At 39.2% G+C, this 23,032-nt stretch overlaps 1 protein-coding gene across 10 annotated transcripts in view; it reads right to left on the bottom strand.

Annotated features, from left to right (window-relative positions):
- Nucleotides 1-23,032, bottom strand: part of ALG9 (ALG9 alpha-1,2-mannosyltransferase) — a 90,649-nt gene that overhangs the window by 41,721 nt on the left and 25,896 nt on the right. For 8 of the 10 annotated variants that reach the window (XM_005579591.5, XM_074015182.1, XM_005579594.4 and 5 more), the window contains 5 exons: nt 18,729-18,851; nt 14,747-14,901; nt 12,656-12,785; nt 11,877-12,024; nt 10,586-10,715 (listed from right to left, as the gene is read on the bottom strand). In XM_005579591.5, coding sequence (XP_005579648.2) covers nt 10,586-10,715; nt 11,877-12,024; nt 12,656-12,785; nt 14,747-14,901; nt 18,729-18,851 — 686 coding nt within the window. The remainder of the gene's footprint in view (nt 1-10,585; nt 10,716-11,876; nt 12,025-12,655; nt 12,786-14,746; nt 14,902-18,728; nt 18,852-23,032) is intronic. The other 2 variants (XM_074015179.1, XM_045371036.2) reach the window with 1 other exon arrangement.

A 23,032-nucleotide genomic window follows, 5' to 3' on the forward strand; every position in this document is an offset into this window, starting at 1 on the left:
TTCTTAATTCACTTCTGCCTGCAAGAGTTTAATAACCTACTTGCCTTCTACACTGTGGCATCCTCTTTAGTCCTAGGTTTCTAAAAAAAAGTGTTCCTCAGACCTTGTAAATCAGTGAACCACATCTATTTTTTTGAAGTAATCAAGATATAATTTGTGGAAAGAATAGTGAAGACAGTAGTAAATATGACTAAATGACTTAAGAAGAGGCCCGAAGGCTAAGAGGGAAAAATTACTTGATAGAAAACTTATCTTCCAATTTTGAGTTGAAAGTCCTTATGTTCAAGGAAGAAAAACTCGAGGTCAACTGAAAACACACTGAACGTTGCTCAAGTCCACCACAGATCTTCTTGGTAGGGGTATCAAAGATTTCACAGTGACAGCCCCCATTATGGTTATTTATTTTTTTTCCATGATGAAATTAAAACATTATTTATTACAAAAAAAAACTTTAAAAATCACTTATAGTCCTCCCACCCAAAGAAAATCACCATCAGCCTGTTAGTGTATATCCCAGAACTTCTCTGCAGATACTGATTTTTTTTTTTTTTACAAGATCTGGATCATGCTATATATATTGTTTCACTGTGACTATTTTTAGCTTGAGAGTCCTCAGTTTATATCCCTGAAAACACCAAGTATCTACTGCCCCATAGGTCTAAAAACTAAAGTAACATGACTTGAATTACAACCAGAGAGAATAAATTTATTCTCTCAATTTTATAAATATCTCGCACTGCAAAATCTGAGATCATAACCACATCATCTACAATTCAAAAATCAAAAGACTGGATTTAAATCTGCCTTAAAGTATAACCAAAGAGCCCATTTTTTTTTTGTTTCTTCAGATTTAATCATTCTTTCTTGCATCAAAAATAACAAAATTGTAGGGTGACATTAACACATGATCATGAAACAAAAATGTGTTTCATTTCATTAGTCACAGGCTACATATCAACCAGCTGTCGAAGCTAAAAATATGGCTTAATTTAAAATTTTGTAAAACACAAGCATTTAAGACTCATTTTGAAAGAAATGTGACTTCTTTCTGTTTCAACCCACTAGAAGCTTTAGAGAAGAACAAATAAGCACCTCTAAACCAAAAGAAAAAAAGGTAATAGTGGGGGAATTCAAGCCAATTTATCGATCATCAATATCACATTGTTTACATCTTATCAACAAGCATATGTTAAGGATGACAATTTAATACCACTCCAGATGTAAACAAAACTACATATTCTCAAAGGAAATAAAAGGCCTGAAACAGAGGTTGAGATCCCAATAATAAAAGGTATGTATTTTGTCGGGGGAGGAGTGAGCTAAGGACAGCTGGGTAGTAATAAATATTGTCACAGCTTTTCCTCATCAGCTGTAACAGAAACTTTGTCAGGGTTGCAGTCTTCAGTGACATCATCTCGACTCTCAAACACCAGCATCACACTCTTGGAGTAGGACACAGTGCAGAGTAAGCCTCTAACAGGACTCATCTCTTCCAGGACAGAAGCAGCATGCAGACTTTCATCTCTGGTCATGAGGGCCCCGGCTCAGGACACATGTCTCAAGGTAAACTGTGCTGCCATAAAATATTTCACAGGAAAATAGGTAATGGGATGTTGTGGGAAGTCAGGGACCCCGAATGGAGGGACCAGCTGAAGACATGGCAGAAGAACATAAATTGTGAAGATTTCATGGACATTTATTAGTTTCCCAAATTAATACTTTCATAATTTCTTTTTTTTTTTTTTTTTTTTTGAGGCGGAGTCTCGCTCTGTCGCCCAGGCTGGAGTGCAGTGGCGTGATCTCGGCTCACTGCAAGCTCCGCCTCCCGGATTTACGCCATTCTCCTGCCTCAGCCTCCCGAGTAGCTGGGACTACAGGCGCCTGCCACCTCGCCTGGCTAGTTTTTTGTATTTTTTTTTTTTTTTTTTTTTTTTTGAGACGGAGTCTCGCTCTGTCGCCCAGGCTGGAGTGCAGTGGCCGGATCTCAGCTCACTGCAAGCTCCGCCTCCCGGGTTCGGGCCATTCTCCTGTCTCAGCCTCCTGAGTAGCTGGGACTACAGGCGCCCGCCACCTCGCCCGGCTAGTTTTTTGTATTTTTTTAGTAGAGACGGGGTTTCACCGTGTTAGCCAGGATGGTCTCGATCTCCTGACCTAGTGATCCACCCGTCTCGGCCTCCCAAAGTGCTGGGATTACAGGCTTGAGCCACCGCGCCCGGCCAGTTTTTTGTATTTTTTAGTAGAGACGGGGTTTCACTGTGTTAGCCAGAATGGTCTCGATCTCCTGACCTCGTGATCCACCCGTCTTGGCCTCCCAAAGTGCTGGGATTACAGGCTTGAGCCACCGCGCCCAGCCACTTTCATAATTTCTTATACCTGTCTTTACTGTAATCTCTGAACATAAATTGTGAAAATTTCACGGACACTTATCACTTCCCCAATCAATACTCTTGTGATTTCCTATGCCTGTCTTTGCCTTAATCTCTTAATCCCATCATATTCGTAAACTGAGGAGGAATGCCGCCTCAGAATCCTGTGATGATTGCATTAACTGCACAAATTGTTTAAACAATATGAAATCTGGGCACCTTGAAAAAAGAACAGGATAACCACAATGTTCAGGGAACAAGAAAGATAATCTTAAAGTCTGGCTGCCTGCAGGCCGGGCGAAACAGAGCCATATTTACCTTCTTTCAAAAGCAAATAGGAGAAATATCGCTGAATTCTTTTTCTCAGCAAGGAACATCCCTGAGAAAGAGAATGTGTTCCTAAGGAGAGGCCTCTGAAATGGCTGCTTTGGGAACATCTGTCTTATGGTTGTAGATAAGGGATGAAATAAGCCCCGGTCTCCCATAGCGCTCCCAGGCTTATTAGGACGAGGAAATTCCCACCTAATAAATTTTGGTCAGACTGGTTGTCTGCTCTCAAACCCTGTCACCTGATTAAATGTTATCAATGATAATGTGTGCCTGAAACTTCATTAGCAATTTTAATTTCTTCCCGGTCCTGTGATCTCACCCTGCCTCCATTTGCCTTGTGATATTTTATTACCTTGTGAAGCATGTGATCTCTGTGACCCACACCCTATTCGTACACTCCCTCCCCTTTGAAAATCACTAATAAAAACTTGCTGGTTTAGCAGCTTGGGGGGCATCACGGAACCTGCCGACATGTGATGTCTCCCCCAGACACCCAGCTTTAAAAATTCTCTTTTGTACTCTTTCCCTTATTTCTCAGACCAGCCAACACTTAGGGAAGATAGAAAAGGACCCACGTTGAATATTGGGGGTGGGTTTCTCCCGATAATGGGATAAGCTAAAATATAAACACTCCAATTGGATTTCAGGTGTAGTTTCAGCAAATTGGAAAGGTGTCCAAAGAAATGTCAATGGTCTTAGAAATTCCCAGTCATTTAAAAGGAAAATACACTTCGCTTGATTCCAGAGAAGAATCACAGACTCTCCTAACTTCCAGTCAATGCTCTTGCCACTATCATGTGGCCAATCATCAATACCCTCCCATGATATTTCCTTTATTGAAATAAGGACATGGAAGCCTGGGAGAAAACATCTGAAAGGGAAAAATTTCAAGTATTTTTCTGTCTTTTCATTTCCTCTTTTAGATATGCTCCAGTTAAATTTTAAAAAGTAGTTGTCCTCCAGAGCCACAGACTGTCTTAGTTTTTTGTCTCCCATATAGCCTTGCTAAATACATATTTGTTGATTGAACCTTTAAACTCACAAGTAAAAATTTATTGCACTGTAAAAATCTAAACTCACAGGTAAAAATTTTTGTTCATTCAATCATTATAGATCACGGGCACATTAATTTCTAAATGCCAACATAATGGATACTAAAAAATTAATTTTAAAGAAGTATTTTGAACATTCTTCAATTAAATTCTTAGTAGATTCTAATCTAATTGCACTGTATATATTATAGCAGTTTGAATCTGCTTGCCTTGATACCCAAGACTGATAACAATTCGTGAGGAAACAAATAGGGCAAGTTATTTTTTCCTCCAACAAGGACTTCCAAAAAGGGCAGGAGAAAGGAAAAAATGAGAGAAAGGAAGAAAAAGAGAAGAAAGGAAAGAGTGTCAGAGGGAAATTCTGATCATTTTTATTCACTGTTAAACATGATATTTACTACTTAAAGTACCCGTCACATAAAAACTAGAAATGGAAAGTAATTTTTTAAAAAAGTAATGAGTTGGGCACAGTGGCTCAAAACTGTAATCCCACCACTTTGGGAGGCCAAGGCAGGAGAATCACTTGAAGCCTGGAATTTGAGACCAGCCTGGGCAAGAGAGTGAGGCCCTCTCTCTACAAAAAAAATTTAAAAATTAGCTAGGGGTAGTGGCTAATTTAATTTTTTTTTTTTTAAACAGAGTCTCGCTCTGTCACCCAGGCTGGAGTGCAGTGGCGCCATCTCAGCTCACTGCAACCTCCGCCTCCCAGGTTCAAGCAATTCTCCTGCCTCAGCCTCCTAAGTAGCTGGGATTACAGGTGCATATCACCATGCCCAGCTAATTTTTGTATTTTTAGTAGAGACAGAGTTTCACCATGTTGGCCAAGCTGATCTTGAACTCCTGACCCCAAGTGATCCACCCACCTCCCAAAGTGCTGAGATTACAGGCGTGAGCCACCATGCCCAGCCAAATTCTTTGCAGAGACAGGGTCATTACAGCATCTGTAGTCCCAGCTACTCAGGAGGCTGAGGTGGGAAGATCGATTGAGCCCAGGAGTTTGTGGCTACAGTAAGCTATGATGATGACACTGCACTCCAGCCTGGGTGACAGAGTGAGACTCTGCCTCTAAAAAACAAAACAAAACAAACAGAAAGTAATGCTCAGCTACTGAATGTCTATTTGGCCTTGTAACATCAAAGAATGACTATCACACAAAAACAAGAAAGAGGCAGTATGAAATAATATTGAAGAATCCTGAAACCAAGCCTTTTATCCTAGGACTAATCTTTATCAAGTTATAATCTCTCTAGATCTCAGTTCTTTCACCCATAAAATAAAAAGATCACAGACTATATTTTAAGTTCCTTTCTAATCTAAGATTCTTTTTACTGGTTAAATTGGAAAAGCAGGGATAAAGAAGAATGAAATAAAGAATGTTTTGACTGATATATAGTCAATTCTGTTCTAATACTAGTTTTGAAAATGCAAATTTTTTTCCAACAGAAGGGATATATTAGGGAACACTTTGAGCATAATTTAATTTCTGCATTTGATTATGTCATTTAATTCACAGGAAACACTAGGTGAATGCAGACAAGTACACTCAGTGGAACCAATCAGCATAGGAATACACATAGTGCATACACACACAAATATATCCACCGGCTTTCTCAGTTCACTGTGTTATAAGCCACATCCACCCGTTCACCTTTGCTATTATAACTTTTGTTAAGATTTCAGATAATCCTTTTACTACTACAAGCTGCAATCCTTCCAATGCCAGGCCACAAAGAAACTTCAAGTCTTCTGCAAAGTAAACTGCCACATTTATTGTAGTATTTATGCACTTTTAACCATGTAACATATGTAAAATCATGCTACCATTTTTAATCTTTTTTTAATTTTTATTTTTTTCAGAGACAGGGTCTTGCTATGTTGTCCAGGCTGGAGTGTAGTGGCATGATTGTAGCTCACTGTAGCCTCAAACTCCTGGGCTCAAGCAATCCTCCTACCTCAGCCTTTGAGTAGCTAGGACTACAGGCATGAGCCACCATACCTAGCTAATTTATTTATTTTTGTAGAGATGGAATCACCCTATGTTGTCTCAAACTCCTGGCCTCCAGCTATCCTCCTGCCTCAGCCTCCCAAAGTACTAGAATTATAGGCATGAGCCATCATGCATGGCTAATTTTTAATATCTTTTTTTTTTTTTTTTTCTGAGATGGAGTCTTGCACTGTTGCCCAGGCTAGAGTACAGAGGCAAGATCTCGGCTCACTACAAGCTCCACCTCCTGGGTTCACGCCATTCTCTTGCCTCAGCCTCCTGAGTAGCTGGGACTACAGGTGCCTGCCACCATGCCCGGCTAATTTTTTGTACTTTTAGTAGAGATGGGGTTTCACTGTGTTAGCCAGGATGGTCTCGATCTCCTGACCTCGTGATCCACCCGCCTCGGCCTCCCAAAGTGTTAAATTACAGGCGTGAGCCATCGCGCCTGGCCTAATCTCTTTTTCAACTGACAAAGTTTTTTAAGTATCGTGTCCCTAACTCTGTTTTCCCAACAAGCTTTGTGGTTTTTACTGCATAATAATTTTTGGTAATTTTATATCTTATTGTAGTAGAACTGACTATATTACTGCTTAGGAAAAAAATCAGTGACCAATCTATGTTTTCAAGGATAACAGATGGAGGACAGGCACGGTGGCTAATGCCTATAATCCCAGTTCTTTGAGAGGGCAAAACAATAGGATCGCTTGAGACCAGCCTGGACAACACAGCAAGACTTTGTTTCTAGAAAAAATAAAACTATTAACTGTGCATGGTGATGCATGCCTGTAGTCCTAGCTACTCAGAAGCTTGAAGTGGGAGGATCGCTTGAACCCAAGAATTTGAGGTTACAGTGAGCTATGATGGCACCACTGCACTCCAGCCTGCGTGACAGAACAAGATACAGTCTCTTAAAAAAGAAAGAAAACAGGAAAACTTCCAGCAAGTCGGCTTAAGCATTAAAGTCAGAAAAAAGTCTTTTTCTGTAAGCTCTCTCCTGAAGAGCTGTTTTTTCCTCCAAGGTTTCATCCACTGACTAGGTAGCTCCTAAATCATATACCAGATTTGGAGCTGGAAGTGTACCATTCACCTTGAAATAGTGAACAAAAATTTGAATTTTTCAAGAACTAAAGAGGGGACACTGAATGTATCTTCCAAATTTAGACCTTGATTCTGGGAGAAAATCTTGGCAATCTTGGCATGTACCCCTGTAAATGCTTCCTGTTCAATAATGAGATATTCAATAGCTACTCAATACTTACCATGAAAAAATATGCAGCAAAAACATTATTTCTGCAATATAGTTATAATGGTACAGTACAAACCACAGAACCTTTACACTTATTCACTCCTAATTATTGATTAGCCCAGAGGTAAAGAAAATAGTGAAATAAAAAAAGTCATACATCCTTCCTCGTTTCCATGCAGAATAGAAACAGGACAGGCTGGAGGACTTAGCACAGAAGCCAAAGCCTGGCTAAAACCTGCCACTCAGAGCTAAAGGGCAGGTAAAAATAATGCTGCTATTTAGCATGCACAAGAAAGATAGAGAATGTCATTGTTTTGTCTTCTTGAATAAACCTGGACAAAAAACCAGGACTTATGCCAAAAGTAACAAACATAAGCATTGTACAACATGTCCTTCTATACATGGGGCAAAGTCATGGGCATTACAGTCATGATCCTGGCACTATTTCTTAAACAATTAAATGTAACACCCTTTAAAAAATAATTGTGACTTTTGTTTACATACAAATGCACATATCTATGCAAAGGGGAAAAAGTGAAAGGAAAGAAACACCAAAATGGCAACAGTAGTAATACCTGGGTAATGAGATGACAGATTGATTTTTTTCTTGTCTACAACTTTCATTATTTTACGATGAATATATATTACTTTTACTATCACAGGAAAACAAATATCTTTTTAAACAGTTAACTGAAAGAGGTAAATCCCTTATCATAGTTCATGTAGAATGAATAGTAAGCCAGAATGAGAGTCAAGTGGATGATGAAAAACAGAGTAGTAAGCCAGCAAACACCCCTGCTACTTCCAAAGGGTCAAAGGTGAGTAGACTGGATTTGGAGAACACTCCACCCCTGACCCCCATGAAGGAGAATCACTGAAACTAGAGCACAAAGGCAACTCTGCAGGAAATCTCATCTTCAGGAATGTGGATGGGTGCAATGACAGACACTATCTATGGATGTCCAACCTTTTGGCTTCCCCGGGCCACACTGGAAGAAGAATTGTCTCGGGCCACACATCAAATACACTATCACTAACAAAAGCTGATGAACTAACAAAAAAGGTCCATGCCTAATTTTCATGATTCTGTCACCACAGATAAGCAAAAAAATCCTCGCATTCAAAGGGCTAGACACAGCTGCCACCCGGCAGACATAAATCACTTGTTTGTCCCTGCTTTTATCAGCCAGCATTTTGGTGATTCCTATTGGCATTCTGAAAAATCATCACCTTTTGGGCAAAGCTCATATAGAGTCATTTAATCAAATTTAACACTGTCTGACAGCAGAGAATATGGAAATATGATATAACTAAGACAACCAGTGATAAAAGCATAAGAAATGTGCAAAAGGCCACTACAGATTTTCTAGCCAGCTTTCTCTCAACAACATTACCACAATGACAATGAATATTCATTACCCATTGAGAAAGCACATAAAAGTGAACTACTGGGTATATGACACTGTCCTAGACACTATGGTGAACACAAAAGCAACAAAGTGCAGTCATTCTCTTCATAGCATTCACACATTTGATGGGGAAAGATATGGTATCAGAAATACTTAAATCAGACCAAGATAATTAAATGGCTAAATGAACTGCACACATAAATACTGAAGACACTTAAAGGAAGGTCTGCTCAATATGGACTTAAATAGTTCGCTTCAAAGAGGAAGATAATTTTGACAGTGTGAGAAGAGACACAAGGGTGGTTCAGGCACAGTTACCACTGTAAGCGAAGTCACGGGGGTGGAAAAGGCAATGATGAGTCTGGACACACTGGAATAAAATTACCAGGATGGGGGAAAATAAAAAGAAGGAAGGGGAGAGATTGGGTTTCTTTACCTCAAATCTGTCTAATATACCATTATGAGATTAAGAACACTTGTGCAAGCATAAGAACATTGCATTTCTGCTAAGAGAGATATAGTATCAAATATCACAATTCCAAAGTAGGTGCCATTTTACAGATAGGAACTGAAATTAAACAGAGAAGCTAACTAATTTGCCCAAGGTTATCAAGTTTAGCAACAGAGATGAGATTTGAATACAGGCCTACTCAACTCTAAAGTCTATGCTCTTTTTTTTTTACTACTCCATTTTTACTACCTCTTCCTAAAGCAAAGCTCCGATAACATCACTGAATTCATACTGTCCCCCTATGACAGTGTATTTTCCCACCCTTTGACTGCCCAGCATCTCTAGTGATGCCCTGCACTCAGGAGACTCATATCTGCAGATAAAATTAAAATGACCCGTAACAGTCTGCCCTGCTCAAGGGTATTTCCATTGTAACAGGAATCAGAGCCTTAAATTAAAAGAATCAAGCTCCAATATAAACCATGTGGTAGAAATGCCTGTCTTACAAGGGAACAGCTCAAGGCTGTGTCTTTAAGATGTCCATTTTCATAGCTTCTAGTTAAAGCTCATACAGTAAGAATCTCACTCATAAACGCTGAGGGTCTCCATGGAACTCTAACCAGCTCCAATCTGGGCGACAAAAGACCAGATGTGGCTGCAGGTTTGCTTCAAAAGAGAATTGGACGTCTCGCTATTTTACATTTTAAGCTTATGACATAAGAAAATGTAAATTAAATATAGCTGACATTTAAACTGTCACATATTTCTTTAACGGACAGGTTGTCAAAAAATGTGCTTTCTAATCATTCTAGACAATGATCTTACACTGTCTTTGTGACCCGAGAGAGGCATTATGTTTATTACTTCTTACCTTTTCCATTATCAAAGATTTCACAGGCATCAAATGTCAAAAGTGTCATCTTTCAAAGGAACTGAAATAAAATTCGCATGGGATCTCAGAATGTGTAAAGACAAGTAGGGAGAAGATCATGGTCCTGACAGAGGTTGCTCCCTGGCACTCACCATGGAAACAGTCTTCACTGTTCATTTGTTAAAATTGGCATATACTAATAGCTAGGTCAAAGGTCCACCTGATAACTTGAAAGTTCCCCATGGAGGATTTTAATAGGCCAAGGAATTCTATGAGTTTCGGAATAATGGTTCAAATTTCTACCACAGGAAAACTTCCAGCCTACCCAAAAGCTTCGAAATTAAATTATTCAGAAAATAAAGAGGTTACATTTTACACAGAAAATAAAGAGGTTAATTTGAAAATAAAAGTGATACTGTTTACTCTTTTTCAACAAAAGCTGTTGTACCCCTCACCCTAAAAGTATCAGTTTTTTCTAAGACAGGGTCTCACTCTGTTGCCCAGGCTGGAGTGCAGTAGTGGAATCATGGCCCACTGCAGCCTTGAACTCCTGGGCTCAAGTGATCCTCCTGCCTCAGCCTTCTGAATGGCTGGGGTTACAGGCGCAAGCCACCACATCTGGCTTATTTTTTAATTTTTTGTAGAGATACAGTCTTGCTGTGTTGCCCAGGCTGGTCTCAAACTTCTGAACTCAAGCAATTATCCCACCTCTGTCTCCCAAAGTGCTGGGATTACAGGTGTGAGCCACAGCACCCGGCCTTAAAAATTGCTTTCTAAGAAATTCTCATTTTATCAATGCTCTAATATACATGCCAATAGACTTTTAGGCATAGAATTCTTTTCAGAGATGCAAGAAGAGAATGTAGCCCTTACATATCTGGATGGCTCTTCTAGATTCTGGTCATTCATGTCAGTAGGAACAATCCGGGTAGCCAGTGGTCCTTCTGCAAAAGGTTTTGGTAACTGACCTCTGAACTCCGATGGAATGAACTGAAGCTGCCAACTGTCAGAAACACAAGGAAAATAAGAAAAACACAGGGGGATAATATTGCTAAATGTACTTGAAACAAGCAAGCCAGAAAAAATTATGTGAAAAACATTTATCTTGAAGAAAAAATATTTCTGCTAAAACCTCAACCAGGGAGCATAGAGGCAGAGGTCACAAGTCAGTCCAAAATCATTGAGAAATTTACAATTAGCTGTCTCTTGACCCATTTCACCAACTGTTAGCAGTGAAATTCAGAACCAAATGGTCATATCATCAAAAAACCAGAGAAGTGCCAATGTTTATTGTCAATTACCATGTGGGCAGAGAGACTTATCAAATAAAGCGAATTATCAGGTGTAGAGAAAAAGAATGAAATATGGCACTGAGAACACACTATGGGAGAAATACTTTGCTCCAGAGTAACCCTCAAACATATCTCTATCTATAAAACTATTTCAAATGTAAAAGGCAAAGGCCAAAGTCAACACTTAAAAAACAAGTTTTAATTTAATAATTAATGACTGACACAGGGTCTTTATGAAGCATAAGAAACTACTACCCAGTAAAGCTAAGCTAAAGAAGCCAGTTCTCAAATGGAGCAACATGACTCAACCAGATTTCCCTTTAACCTACACAGGACTCTTCTCTGGCCAAACGAAGCAACCTGCAAAGAACTTTAGGGCCTACACTCTCAGAACCACAGAAAGCATAAAGAAAACTGGTATAGAAATTTTAACCACAGGCTTCCCCAGTGTCCATATAATGGTGGAGAACTTTCACTGTTGTTGGATCAAAAACGTCTTCTCTCTTCTAGCTGGAGTTTCTAGACCACTTTTAGAAGTGGATTAACATGAGGTAATTATAGAAATGTAAATATGAATCCCCAGGAAGAGCCACTGGCAAAAGCCTAGGACCCAGGGCATTTTCAGAAGTTCCCAGACACCTGCAGTTATGGGCAGTACAGAATGCCTACCTAGACCCAGCCCTCAGTCTAATGAGCCCAATGAACACAGGAGGCAGGTACACAGTACACAGGCCTCACAGCTCTCTAAGGTGGTAAATAATTCAATAACTCTCTGTGAAAATTCCAAAAGAAAACAAAAATTCAAAGACACTGACATAGAACTACTCTATTTACTCCTTCATTAAAACCCTGGGAATTAAAGGACAACTTACTTATCGGGAAGAAGGAAGCTGCTGGGAAATCGATACCACTCTTTTCCTACACAGACATTCACAGGTCTGCCTTCTGGGACAGTGTGGATGGTTGGATCTGTAGCAATTCGGTAAAATTCTGGATACAAATCAAGGGGCCCATGATATCCTGGAAGGGAGAACAGTTAGTGAGAGCCAGAGATGAGTAAGATGAGATTCTGACTTTAATTATACTGCACATTAATGTCACACTCTAAGCCACATGAAATTTAAAAGGCAGGAAGGGCCACAGCTATTCCAGCATGAAGCCTGCTCTACATGTATAAAATGTCTCTCTAGCTGGGAACCTGGTTACAGCAGAGGCCCTATTCTGCCAAAAATAATTGGCTTTCTTGCCCCTTTCTTTGTTCTTTCTCCTTTTTAACTTTATTTTCCTTGAGCATATTTTAATATTTTAATATTATGGATCCAAACAATGATTATAAGAAAGAATATAATCAGAAGTTAGCCCAAATTTGCATTTTAAGTTTAAGGCTTCCTTAATTTACCAGCATTCATTAAAAGAAAAAAAAAATAGACAAAAAATGTACAGTTAATCACACTAAAAGGAATTCTCAATCTTCTCTTCAATCCTAAGATGTAGAAGTCACATCCCACTCATTAATATTAAGTCTACAGGTTCTCTTTTTAGAAATGGCTTCTTAGTGTAAGCCAAATGTGTATTATATAATCATGAATCAAGTAAAACCTAAGGGGAAGCGACTCGTCAGTGTAGGTTAAGATATTCTTAGAAGGTCTACCTCTGAACAGTGCCACAGAGCGAGAAAACGACAAAAGCCCGAACAGGAAGACAGTTCCTAATGCCAGCCAATTCGACGTCACAGTATAGTGCTCCAGGCGGTATCGTTGAAACACAAAGTGGTAACATTTCTGGAAGTACAGAAAACTGGCTGATAAAGGAAAATATAACTTGTAGAATAGACATAATTACAAGACATCACAGTAACATCAAAAGCGAAGCCAAAAAAGAGGTTCTATTAGGGATCTGAGCATTTGCAAACAGTGAGGTACCTACTCCAAACTCTAAGATAAAAGCCAGCTCCTCTGAGACTACCTGCAGTCTTGGCCAGGCAGAGGGCTTGCCAACAATAAAATCTCACTAGCTGCATAGGAAATTATTTGAATATTTTTCTAGCATTTATAGTCCTAATAAGTTATTTTTTTAAGTATTTAAGCAATGGTTTTTTGGTAGTTTTGACATATAAAGTATTTCAATTTGTTTTTGATACAATGAGTACTAATCTTTACTATCAAAGTTTTTATAAAAGCTTTTAGTATCAAAAAAAAGGTCTCATGACCAAATAAGAAAAAAGCATTCCCCTTACAGAACACTAGGCACATGCTCTTAATTATATGCTAAATGACTTTGCAAACTAGATGAATATAATATAAACATGCATGCATGAATTCTGCTGTCTTTGAGTTCCTTCTACTCAGACTTCTTCCCTTCCTTCCTTCCCTTCTAGACAGAAACTACTTTCAGAAAGCAATTTTCCAATATATAACAAATGGCATAAATCTGTTTGAACCCTTTTCATATTTTTTGGAATCTATCCTGAGGAATCAATCCAAATATCTAAATGAAGATATTTATCCTAGCAGTATTTATAATACTGAATAAATGAGCAACCTAAATTCTACCATGAATTATATCCAATAATTATATTATACAAAATCAAGTCAATATATTACATATTACGTAATAATGTCATATATTATATCTGACTCAGAACATTCTACAGCTACTAAAATGATAACCACAGAGAATGTTATAATATTAAATTAGAAGGGCTATAAAGTTACATGTATACTTATCACAACTATAACAAACCTTGGTATATGATATACAAAAATACTGGGAGGAGTTTTTGTTAGGTTAATGGGACTAATTTTTCTTTTACCACTTCCTAAATTATCTGCAATAAAGTTCAATTACTTTTATAATTAAAATTATTTTTCAAAACGATCAACTAATATTGATGAACCTTGAAAACATTATGTTAAGAGAAGCCAGTCACAAAAGACCACATATCATATGTTTCCATGTATAGGAAATGTTCAAAATAGGCAAATCTGTAGGAATAGAAAGTAGAGTAATGGTTATTTAGGGTTGGGGAGATATGGGAAAGGGAATGGGGGAACAAAAGCTAAAGAGTACAGGCTTTTTGATCTAAAACTGACTGTGGTGACAGTTGCACACATCTGTGAATAGACTAAAAACCACTGAATCATACCCTTTAAATGGGTAAACTATATGGTTTGTGAATTATATCTCAAAAAACCTGTTAAGAAAAAAACCTATCATCCTAATTATTTTTTTTCTGCCAACTGCAAATGGTAGCAGAGGGCAATACAGGGTTCTGAGGGTACTGAAGCCGTAAGTACAGAGTTGTTCAAACAGAGTTAAGATGAGCTCTGCCAGAGAATTGACCTGGCCAGGTTTTCAACCAGGATTACAAAGTGCCCCATACTGTGAACTGCCTGCTATGATCCCAAACTCTTGAGCAAGTTTTGTTATGATCTAGCAGTTCAAAGAGCAGATGTTCCATTACCTCTGCCACAGAATGGAATTCTGCAATTGGATTCCTGTTGGTAACAGAGGCAAAGTAACACACAAATTAACACTGCAAACATGTAATCAGCAAATATGAGTATGGTAAACAGCTAAGCAATCAATATAAGAAGCTTTAATAATATGATCTATATCAGGTTTAATGTTATGGATAAAATATCTTAGGTGGAAGCATTCTGTAATTTGCACTTAAGTTTTGTGAGCAATTATTTAAAAAGTAAAAAAGAATGAGGCAGATATACTTCTCCCTGAAACTTACCTGAAGTGCAGAGAGAGCCACGGCACCACAGAGACATATAAGTGGATATACAGGGAAAAGAAATCTCTCCTCTTTGTGAGGCTGGATGAAGAAAATTATAAACCAAATATACATTGGAGCCAAAGTAAGCCAATATGGGTGGCCTAAATTCTGAACTGCAAGACACAGAAAAATATTCATCTTTCATTATATTAGAACAAAATGACGTATTTAGTTTCAGTGTTATCTTGATCTCATATTTGGGAGTATGCCCTAGGACACTCCACAAAATGTTTCTAATCTTGTATTCACACTTTCTCCAACGCAATAAAGGCATCAAAAGGAGAGAGGAATATACTCCTTAGCTCTCCCAAGAGATCTAAACTCTAACAACAAGCACAATACTAGATTTGGTTAGGACACAAATGAACGTAAAGTTAATGGCTAATAGAACTTAATAAATTCCACGTTAGATGAAGAAAAAAAAAGCCGTCTCCTTTAACGAGTCCTGCCACTAAGACGAAAGGTTCCTGAGTTTAACCAAAAACATAACATAAATTCATTTCTTGGGTTTTAATTCTGATGTTGTGTTTGATACATGAATCCTCTTATCTATACACCAATCAGTCTGTTCAAATAGCCAAGGATCAAAGGAAAAAAAAAAATTGTTGGATTCTCAAACTCATTACTGGTTTTCATCAAGCCACAAATGACAGAGTTTGCTTCAAAGCAAACATAAAAATGCTCTTAAAGGAAGTTCAGTGATTGTTTTCTCTCCATTTTTTGCAATACGCATCCACTCCAGATCCCCAAATTGGAACAAAAATGTACTTAAAGCATGTGAAAGAATTAAAGGAATGTAATGAACACGAAAACCCAAGAACCTGCTGGAAAGTTCCCGTGGTTAGGTACATGAGCAATGAATGATAAGCCTGCAACCCACAGTGAAGGCATCTCCTACTGCGTTTACATGAGCGATAATGAGCAATGCAAACCCAGGCAAATGGTAGATAGACAGCGCCACCTGGTGTCCACCATGTTAACGGTAAGCTACAAGATCAGGACTATCATCAAGACCCTCTTTAGCTATGCCTAATTTAGCATTCCTAGGCTATCAGTATCACCGCAGAAATTCTTTAGGAATGATAAAAAATTCTAGAACTACAATAACAAGATTTTTTTTCAACTTTTGCTCTAAGATATTATGGGATTTTAGATTAATTAGATTATTTAGATATTTAGGATATATACCTTTCTAGGTAGATTTTAAGGCGGAGGGTTTTTTTTGTTTGTTTTTTGAGATGGAGTCTCTCTCCGTCGCCCAGGCTGGAGTGCAGTGGCACGATCTTGGCTCACTGCAACCTCCACCTCGCAGGTTCAAAGATTCTCCTGCCTCAGCCTCCTTAGTAACTGGGATTACAGACATACATCAACACACCAGGCTAACTGCTATATTTTTAGTAGTGATAGGGTTTCACACTGTTGGCCGTGCTGGTCTTGAACTCCTGACCTCAGGTGATCCACCTGCCTCAGCCTCTCAAAATGCTGGGATTACAGGCGTGAGTCACCGTGCCTGGTCTAAGGTGGGGTTTTTTAATTAGAATAAAATAAATCCATTTATTGTAATGGATTTATACATGTAAATGGTCCTTTTCTCTTCTGTACCTTAAAGGCTAACGAGTAATCTTTTTTTTTAATAAGGCAAAAAATTTTGAAATGTCCTCCATGAAATATACAAAATCACAACCACAGCTAGATATGACGAAATCATGGGTAATTTATTTCCTGCTTCTTTATAATTTTCTATGGTTTGGGGGACTTTTTTTCTCTTCAGACAGGGTCTCGCTCTGTCACCCAGGCTGGAGTGTAGTGGCGCAACCATGGCTGACTGTAGCCTTGACCTCCTAGGCTTAAGCAATCCTCCCATCTCAGCCTCCCAAATAGCTGGGACTACAGGTGTGCACCATCATGCCCGGTCAATTTTTTAATTTTTTTGTAGTGACAGGGTCTTGCTCTCTCACCCAGGCTGGTCTTGAATTCCTGGGTTCAAGCAATCCTTCCACCTCATCCTCCCAAACTACTGGGATTATAGGCATGAGCCACCATGCCTGGTCTTTTTTCTCTTAAAAAGGTATTGGTTCTATTGTAAAAATCCCATTAAAATATAAAGAAAAAAACAGAAAATGTTTGTTTTCTTACTAGGTAGATATGTGCATACCTTATGCATTTTAAATCAATTTTTATACTTAAATTTTTATCATACTGTAGGGAACAGCTTAATATTCTGGTTTTTTACTGATGTTACAAGCATTTCCAAATTTTCCAAAAGCATAAATAATTATTATTGTTTTTAAAAACAGAGACACAGGTCTCACTATGTTGCCCAGAGTGGTCTCGAACTCCTGGGCTCAAGCAATCCTCCCACCTTAGCCTCTCGGGCAGCTGGGACTATAGGCACGTGCCACTGCTCCCAGCTATCATAAATTATTTTTATAGTCAGAAAAATAGCTATTTTCAAAAAAAGAAAAAGTGATCCTTAAGAAATAGAAGGGATAGAGGAATAAGTTAACACCTCAAGGGAGCAAACAGCTGAGTCTAAAATGTGGGACATTATGCAAGATGATGGCCTGGTTTCTTTAAAGAAATCTTTGAAAGAAAGAAAGTAAGATGGGGGTCTTCTTAAAAAGCTTAAGACACGAAATTCAGTATGTGACCCTTGTTGAGATTCTGCTTTTAAACTAACTATAAAAGGCTATTTTTCAGACAATCTAGGAAATCAACTGGGTATTAGATGGTATTAAGAAATTACTGATAATTTTGTTAGGATAATGGCATTATGGCTATGTTAAAACAAAAGTCCTAACACCAAAAAAAGTGACTCTGAAGGCTACTCTAATATTCTTATAACAAAATGAACTCATTATAAACCATTAATAGTAGAAAAGCAGAATGGAGGTGGGATGGGGGAACTGATCATATGGCATCCAAATCAGACTGAAAAGTCTGAAATTAAATCTTTTTCAAAACCTCATATGAATTTCTGCTCAAATCTGTCTTCCATAAAAGAAACGAGAGGCACTAGATATCCAGAGCCACGACAACTTGAGAAAACACCAGCTGTGCACTACAGAATCAGAGCAAGCAAAGCAAATGACAAACCAAACTTTCTCCAATAAGGCAGACACAGAAACAAAAAGGAACAAAGAAAAGCATCACGCTTCTGAGGAAGTCCAAAGCTTCCTGTACTTCAATGTCAAATTTGGGGAAATCCCTCTATGGTTCAGATTTTATACTTTTGTTTGAAAAAATCTCATGGATTACCTTAAGCAACCTATCAGGTTAATACACACTTCTTTAAAAGACAGAAAACTCAGATAGGCTTGTTCTCTTCTGAGATTTTTTTTTTTTTTTTTGAGATGGAGTTTTGCTCTTGTCGCCCAGCTGGAGTGCAATGGCGCAGGATCTTGGCTCACTATAACCACTGCCTGGGTTCAAGCAATTCTCCTGCCTCAGCCTCCCTAGTAACTGGGATTACAGGCACCCACCACCACATCTGGCTAATTTTTGTATTTTTAGTAGAGATGGGGCTTCACTACGTTGGCCAGGCTGGTCTTTAACTCCTGACCTCAGGTGATCCAACCGCCTTGGCCTCCCAAAGTGCTGGGATTACAGGCGTGAGCCACCGCACCCGGCCTCCTTCTGAGATTTTATAAACATTTTTACTTCCCTGGGTGATTGTGTAAATTATATTGACTTCCTCACTTAAAGCAATAATGAAGCTCTTCCTCCTGTCAATTTAATTCGCCCCAATGTACCAAATCTTCACAAGGGTTCAACAGATCAACAAATACAGACTGAAAATTCAGTAAGCCAACGATTTCCATAGCAAGAATGTGGAAAATGAAGTAAGTAGGATTTTCCTTCAGTTCTTGGTATACATCATTACTTGCTCTTTCCTCCCAAAACACCTATCTGGTATCAAGGTATCTCTTAGACCACTCACCATGAAATCTCTGCAGCAAGTATTCCATAAGAGACGTCAGTGGTAGGACTAGGAGAGCCAAAGCAAAGCCTACATTGAAATTCAGAAATCCATTAATTAAATAGAAATACCAGGGTTCTGTACCTGAGGGAGACATAAAGGTAAGAAATCATTAGTGGATGTCTTTAACACATGTTACGGTGCTTGACATAAAATGTTCTTTGTTTGAGTAACACTGATGATCCTATGTCTCATGGGAATGAGAGTCCACAGCCCACTCTTCCCATGCTAAGTCACACAAAAGCAGCACAAGAGCACAAGATGGAAGAGAATGGGACTGGTCATGAGGATTTAGGGAGAAATCAAGTTTCAAATATTTTCTATACTGTATTTTCTTTTTCTTTTTTTTTTTTTTTTTTTTGAGACGGGAGTCTCGCTCTGCCGCCCAGGCTGGAGTGCAGTGGCGTGATCTCGGCTCACTGCAAGCTCCACCTCCCGGGTTCACACCATTCTCCTGCCTCAGCCTCCCGAGCAGCTGGGACTACAGGCACCCGCCACTACGCCCAGCTAATTTTTTTGTATTTTTAGTAGAGACGGGGTTTCACTGTGTTAGCCAGGATGGTCTCGATCTCCTGACCTCGTGATCCGCCCGCCTCAGCCTCCCAAAGTGCTGGGATTACAGGTGTGAGCCACCGCGCCCGGCCTATACTGTATTTTCTATACTGACCACTATATCTAGCCCAAATTGCTATGCCCAAATGGAACTAATACTTTTGAGAACCACCAAATAATTTAAATAGCTTTAGAGTCACAAAAGGCTAAAATAATAAAACTGCCATTTCAATTTAACTATTCTCTCAACATCATGCAGACCAAAGGAAAGAGTGATAAAAGAACTTAGCTGGTGGCTGGGTGTGGTGGATCATGCCTGTAATCCCAGCTACTAGGGAGGCTGTGATGGGAGGACTGCTGGAGCCCAGGAGGTTAAGGCTGCAGTAGACTGTGCCACTGCACTCCAGCCTGGGTGACAGAGTGAGACCCTGTCTCAAATAAAAATAAAAATAAGGAACTTACTTTGAGCTATTCAGGCCTGTCCCATTTTGTTTTCACCTGCTTGTCCCATTTACATTCTAGCATCTTTCCCCTTGATATGCTCAACCACTATTTTATAGTCGCGTACATTGGGCAACATGTGTTTGGTAAAAAGCAACAACCTGTTTTTCTTAGATCATGTTCAGAGACCCAGGCCTTGCTCAGAAGCTTTAAGGATTCAGAATGAAGCAAAATCACTAAAAACACAAGCCTCACTCACACTCGTTTTTATTCTTGAACTCAAAATCCTTACACCCAAATGATGAGAAGCAGACCCCCTCTGCACATTTAGCAGGTTTTTCATCTGCTTTTCCCCTCTGTATGATTACTTCAATCAAGCAGTGAATGACACATGCGGGTTTTAATCACTGTGTGTTGTGACACCCGCCTTGCACCATAGCAATTTCCTGCAATCAGCATTGCTTAAAAGGGTAATCAGAAGGCAGAGGAATAGTCAGAAAAACCTGACATTCTTGCAGCTTGCACAGCAAAATAAGATTAGAAACCAAACCCATAATGCTAGAAACATTTAGGGGAGAAGTAAGAGGGAGGGAGGTTACACTAAGGAAGAGTTCAAGTTCAACTGTGTGTCACTTTTGGGGGAAGCTCACTCCTTCCTGTCTCAATACAATGATACAGATTATTCATGAACAGAGGTCCTATTCCAGGCCCAGTTCATTAGGGACATTTTAATCTTGTATTCTTTACAAATATGCATTTGGGTTATAGAAAACCAATGGATGATTTTATTTTCAAATAAAAAATGTCTTCTCTGAATCTTAATTAGAATTTAACAACATTTTTTAAACTGAGTCCTTTAGAATCCAATTTCCAGAGAGGTAAGCTTTTGCACAATCCTCTCCTGACCACCAGTGTGGAGGCAGTGCTAGCAACCTCTGACTCACCTTTTTCTTAACAGGATTCTGGAAATCTGAGCTTGTGAAGAAAAACCATAGAGTGACCAGACAGAAAGGGAGTTATCCTTTCTATGATCTATTGCAGATGTTAAGCACCAATAGGAAGAGTCACTTGTCTCTTTGATATTTGCAAATATAGACTGTTTTTTTCAGGAAAGCACTTTAGCTTCCAGAAAATATTTGTCTCTAACACAACTTACTATACCTTCCTGTTAGAGCTATCTTTTTATCTAGGTATACTGTACTCTGAGATGAGGAAACAAAAGTATTAAGTTGGTAAATGCAATCATTTTTATGTGTTCAGAGCTCATAAATCAAGTTTCCAACTAGGCTGTGAATATTTCATAATAGACTGTTATTTCCCTGAAAGATGGGGCAAAAACTGGGGGATAAGCCAATAGTGAAGAAGGTTCAAGTGTCAACAGTCTTAAAAACAAGGGCAAAAGGGAACAAAAAGAGTGACTTCTCTCAGCCAGAGTCCTCCCCCGCTTGATGACACATCTGCCTTAGGAAAGGAAAGGGTATAAACTTTTATCTCTTTCCAGGGAGATATTTAATGCTGCTGCTCAGAAAACATCAGAGCTGAACTATGCAAAAAACCATGTCAGAATGACAAGCTAAGCGCTGAACTGGTACAAGATGTTTAGGTGAAGGAAAGCTGGCAGCAGGGTCTCTGTAGGGGGTGACTCACCCATCTTCCTCTTTATGGAAAGTGCCTCAAGTCCTTTCAATCAAATGAGCTAAGGGAAGCTTTCAAAGAAGCTAAAAGAAGGGATAATGTTTACTGCTCCATAGATTGAATGAAGAAGAACTACTTCCCAAAGTTATAATTTTATAGAACTGTAGGAACTAAATCATAGTAAGTCATCCTTATAAATGTCAAATTTGTACCACTGAGAGGGAAAAGCCACTAAGGTTCAAGAGAGATGATTAACAGAAGAACAAAGGCTCTAGAACAGTTCTGGCTGGCAGTGAATTCTAAGAAGGACTGATAAGACCCCACTGGGGCTTCTTCCTCTGCCACTGCAATTATGGAAACTTGTGGGCCTCCCAACAGAGGGCATTTGTGGGTATCGTCTGAATCTTTCCATCCAGTGATCAGACAGATGTTGATAAAACATATAAACAGGCAATGGGATCCTGTCCTAAGCTGCAAAGTGGCATCCTGAGCAGACTCACTGTTCTTTCTGAGGCAAGAGCGTTTCCTGTAAGTGTATTCCCATGCCTTCTCCAGGCCTGTGCACTCCTCAGCAGAGAGCACCACTCTTCACTCACCAGACAAAAATACTTGCCAACATCAACATCTGAGAACTTGAAAAGTTATGAGGGGCAAAATCAGTGCCAAGACCAATCACTTTCTTTTCTGCAACACTAAATTTCACCTCTTGATCTCCGACCCCACAGAGACGTTTTGCCTAAGACTTCACAATTCTAGTCTATCCTCTAAATTTTCTAAGTGCCAAGTATTCTTTACCTTATCCAAACACTCCTTCTTTCTTCAACAAAAGGGTCTGGTATGGCGCTCCCATGTGAAAGAGAACTTGCCAGTGTGCATGTCACTCTGCCACTCAAGCTCACTAGGGGCTCCTGATCCCTTTCCAAGCCAAAATGCACAAACCTTCAAAGGTATAATTTTCCACCTATTCTATAGATTGGATCCTATCTTCTGCCACCCTCAACTCATGCTCTTGTTTTTGTAAGCTTATTCTCTGGTAAAGTCTCAGTAGTCACACTCCAGGGTTTTTGCTAAGGGTCTTGTTTTTGGTGGAAAGAACACGGGCTTTGAAGTCAGACAACACTGGACTCTCATCCCACTTTTGCTACTTATTTAACTATGTGGCATATTCCTCACCATCTCAATCTCAGTTTCTTCATCCAGGAATAAAGATAAATAAGGCCTGTCTCAAAGTTTTTTGAGGAGAAGAAGATGGTATGTGAATAACTTCTGACGCATAGTAGGCACTCAATAATCAGAAGATACTGTAATTAATATCTTTGAAAATTTACTCCCTTTATTTCCCCCGGCTTCAAATGAAAGGTGTCAGCTCAAGTCTAGAATGTCTCACTAATACGTGCTACCTAGCCAGGAAAGTGTAGAAAGGTCCCTTTGAAAACCCCAGGAAGTTCATGACCAGCCTGACCAACATGGAGAAACCCCGCCTCTATGAAAAATATAAAGTTAGCTGGGCCTGGTGGTCCATGCCTGTAATCCCAGCTACTCGGGAGGCTGAGGCAAGAGAATTGCTTGAATTGCGGGGAGCCGAGGTCGCCCCATTGCACTCTAGCCTGGGCAACAAGAGTGAAACTCCATCTCAA

This window comes from Macaca fascicularis, chromosome 14 (genome assembly GCF_037993035.2).
Source record: "Macaca fascicularis isolate 582-1 chromosome 14, T2T-MFA8v1.1".
In the NCBI taxonomy this organism is placed as follows: Eukaryota; Metazoa; Chordata; class Mammalia; order Primates; family Cercopithecidae; genus Macaca; species Macaca fascicularis.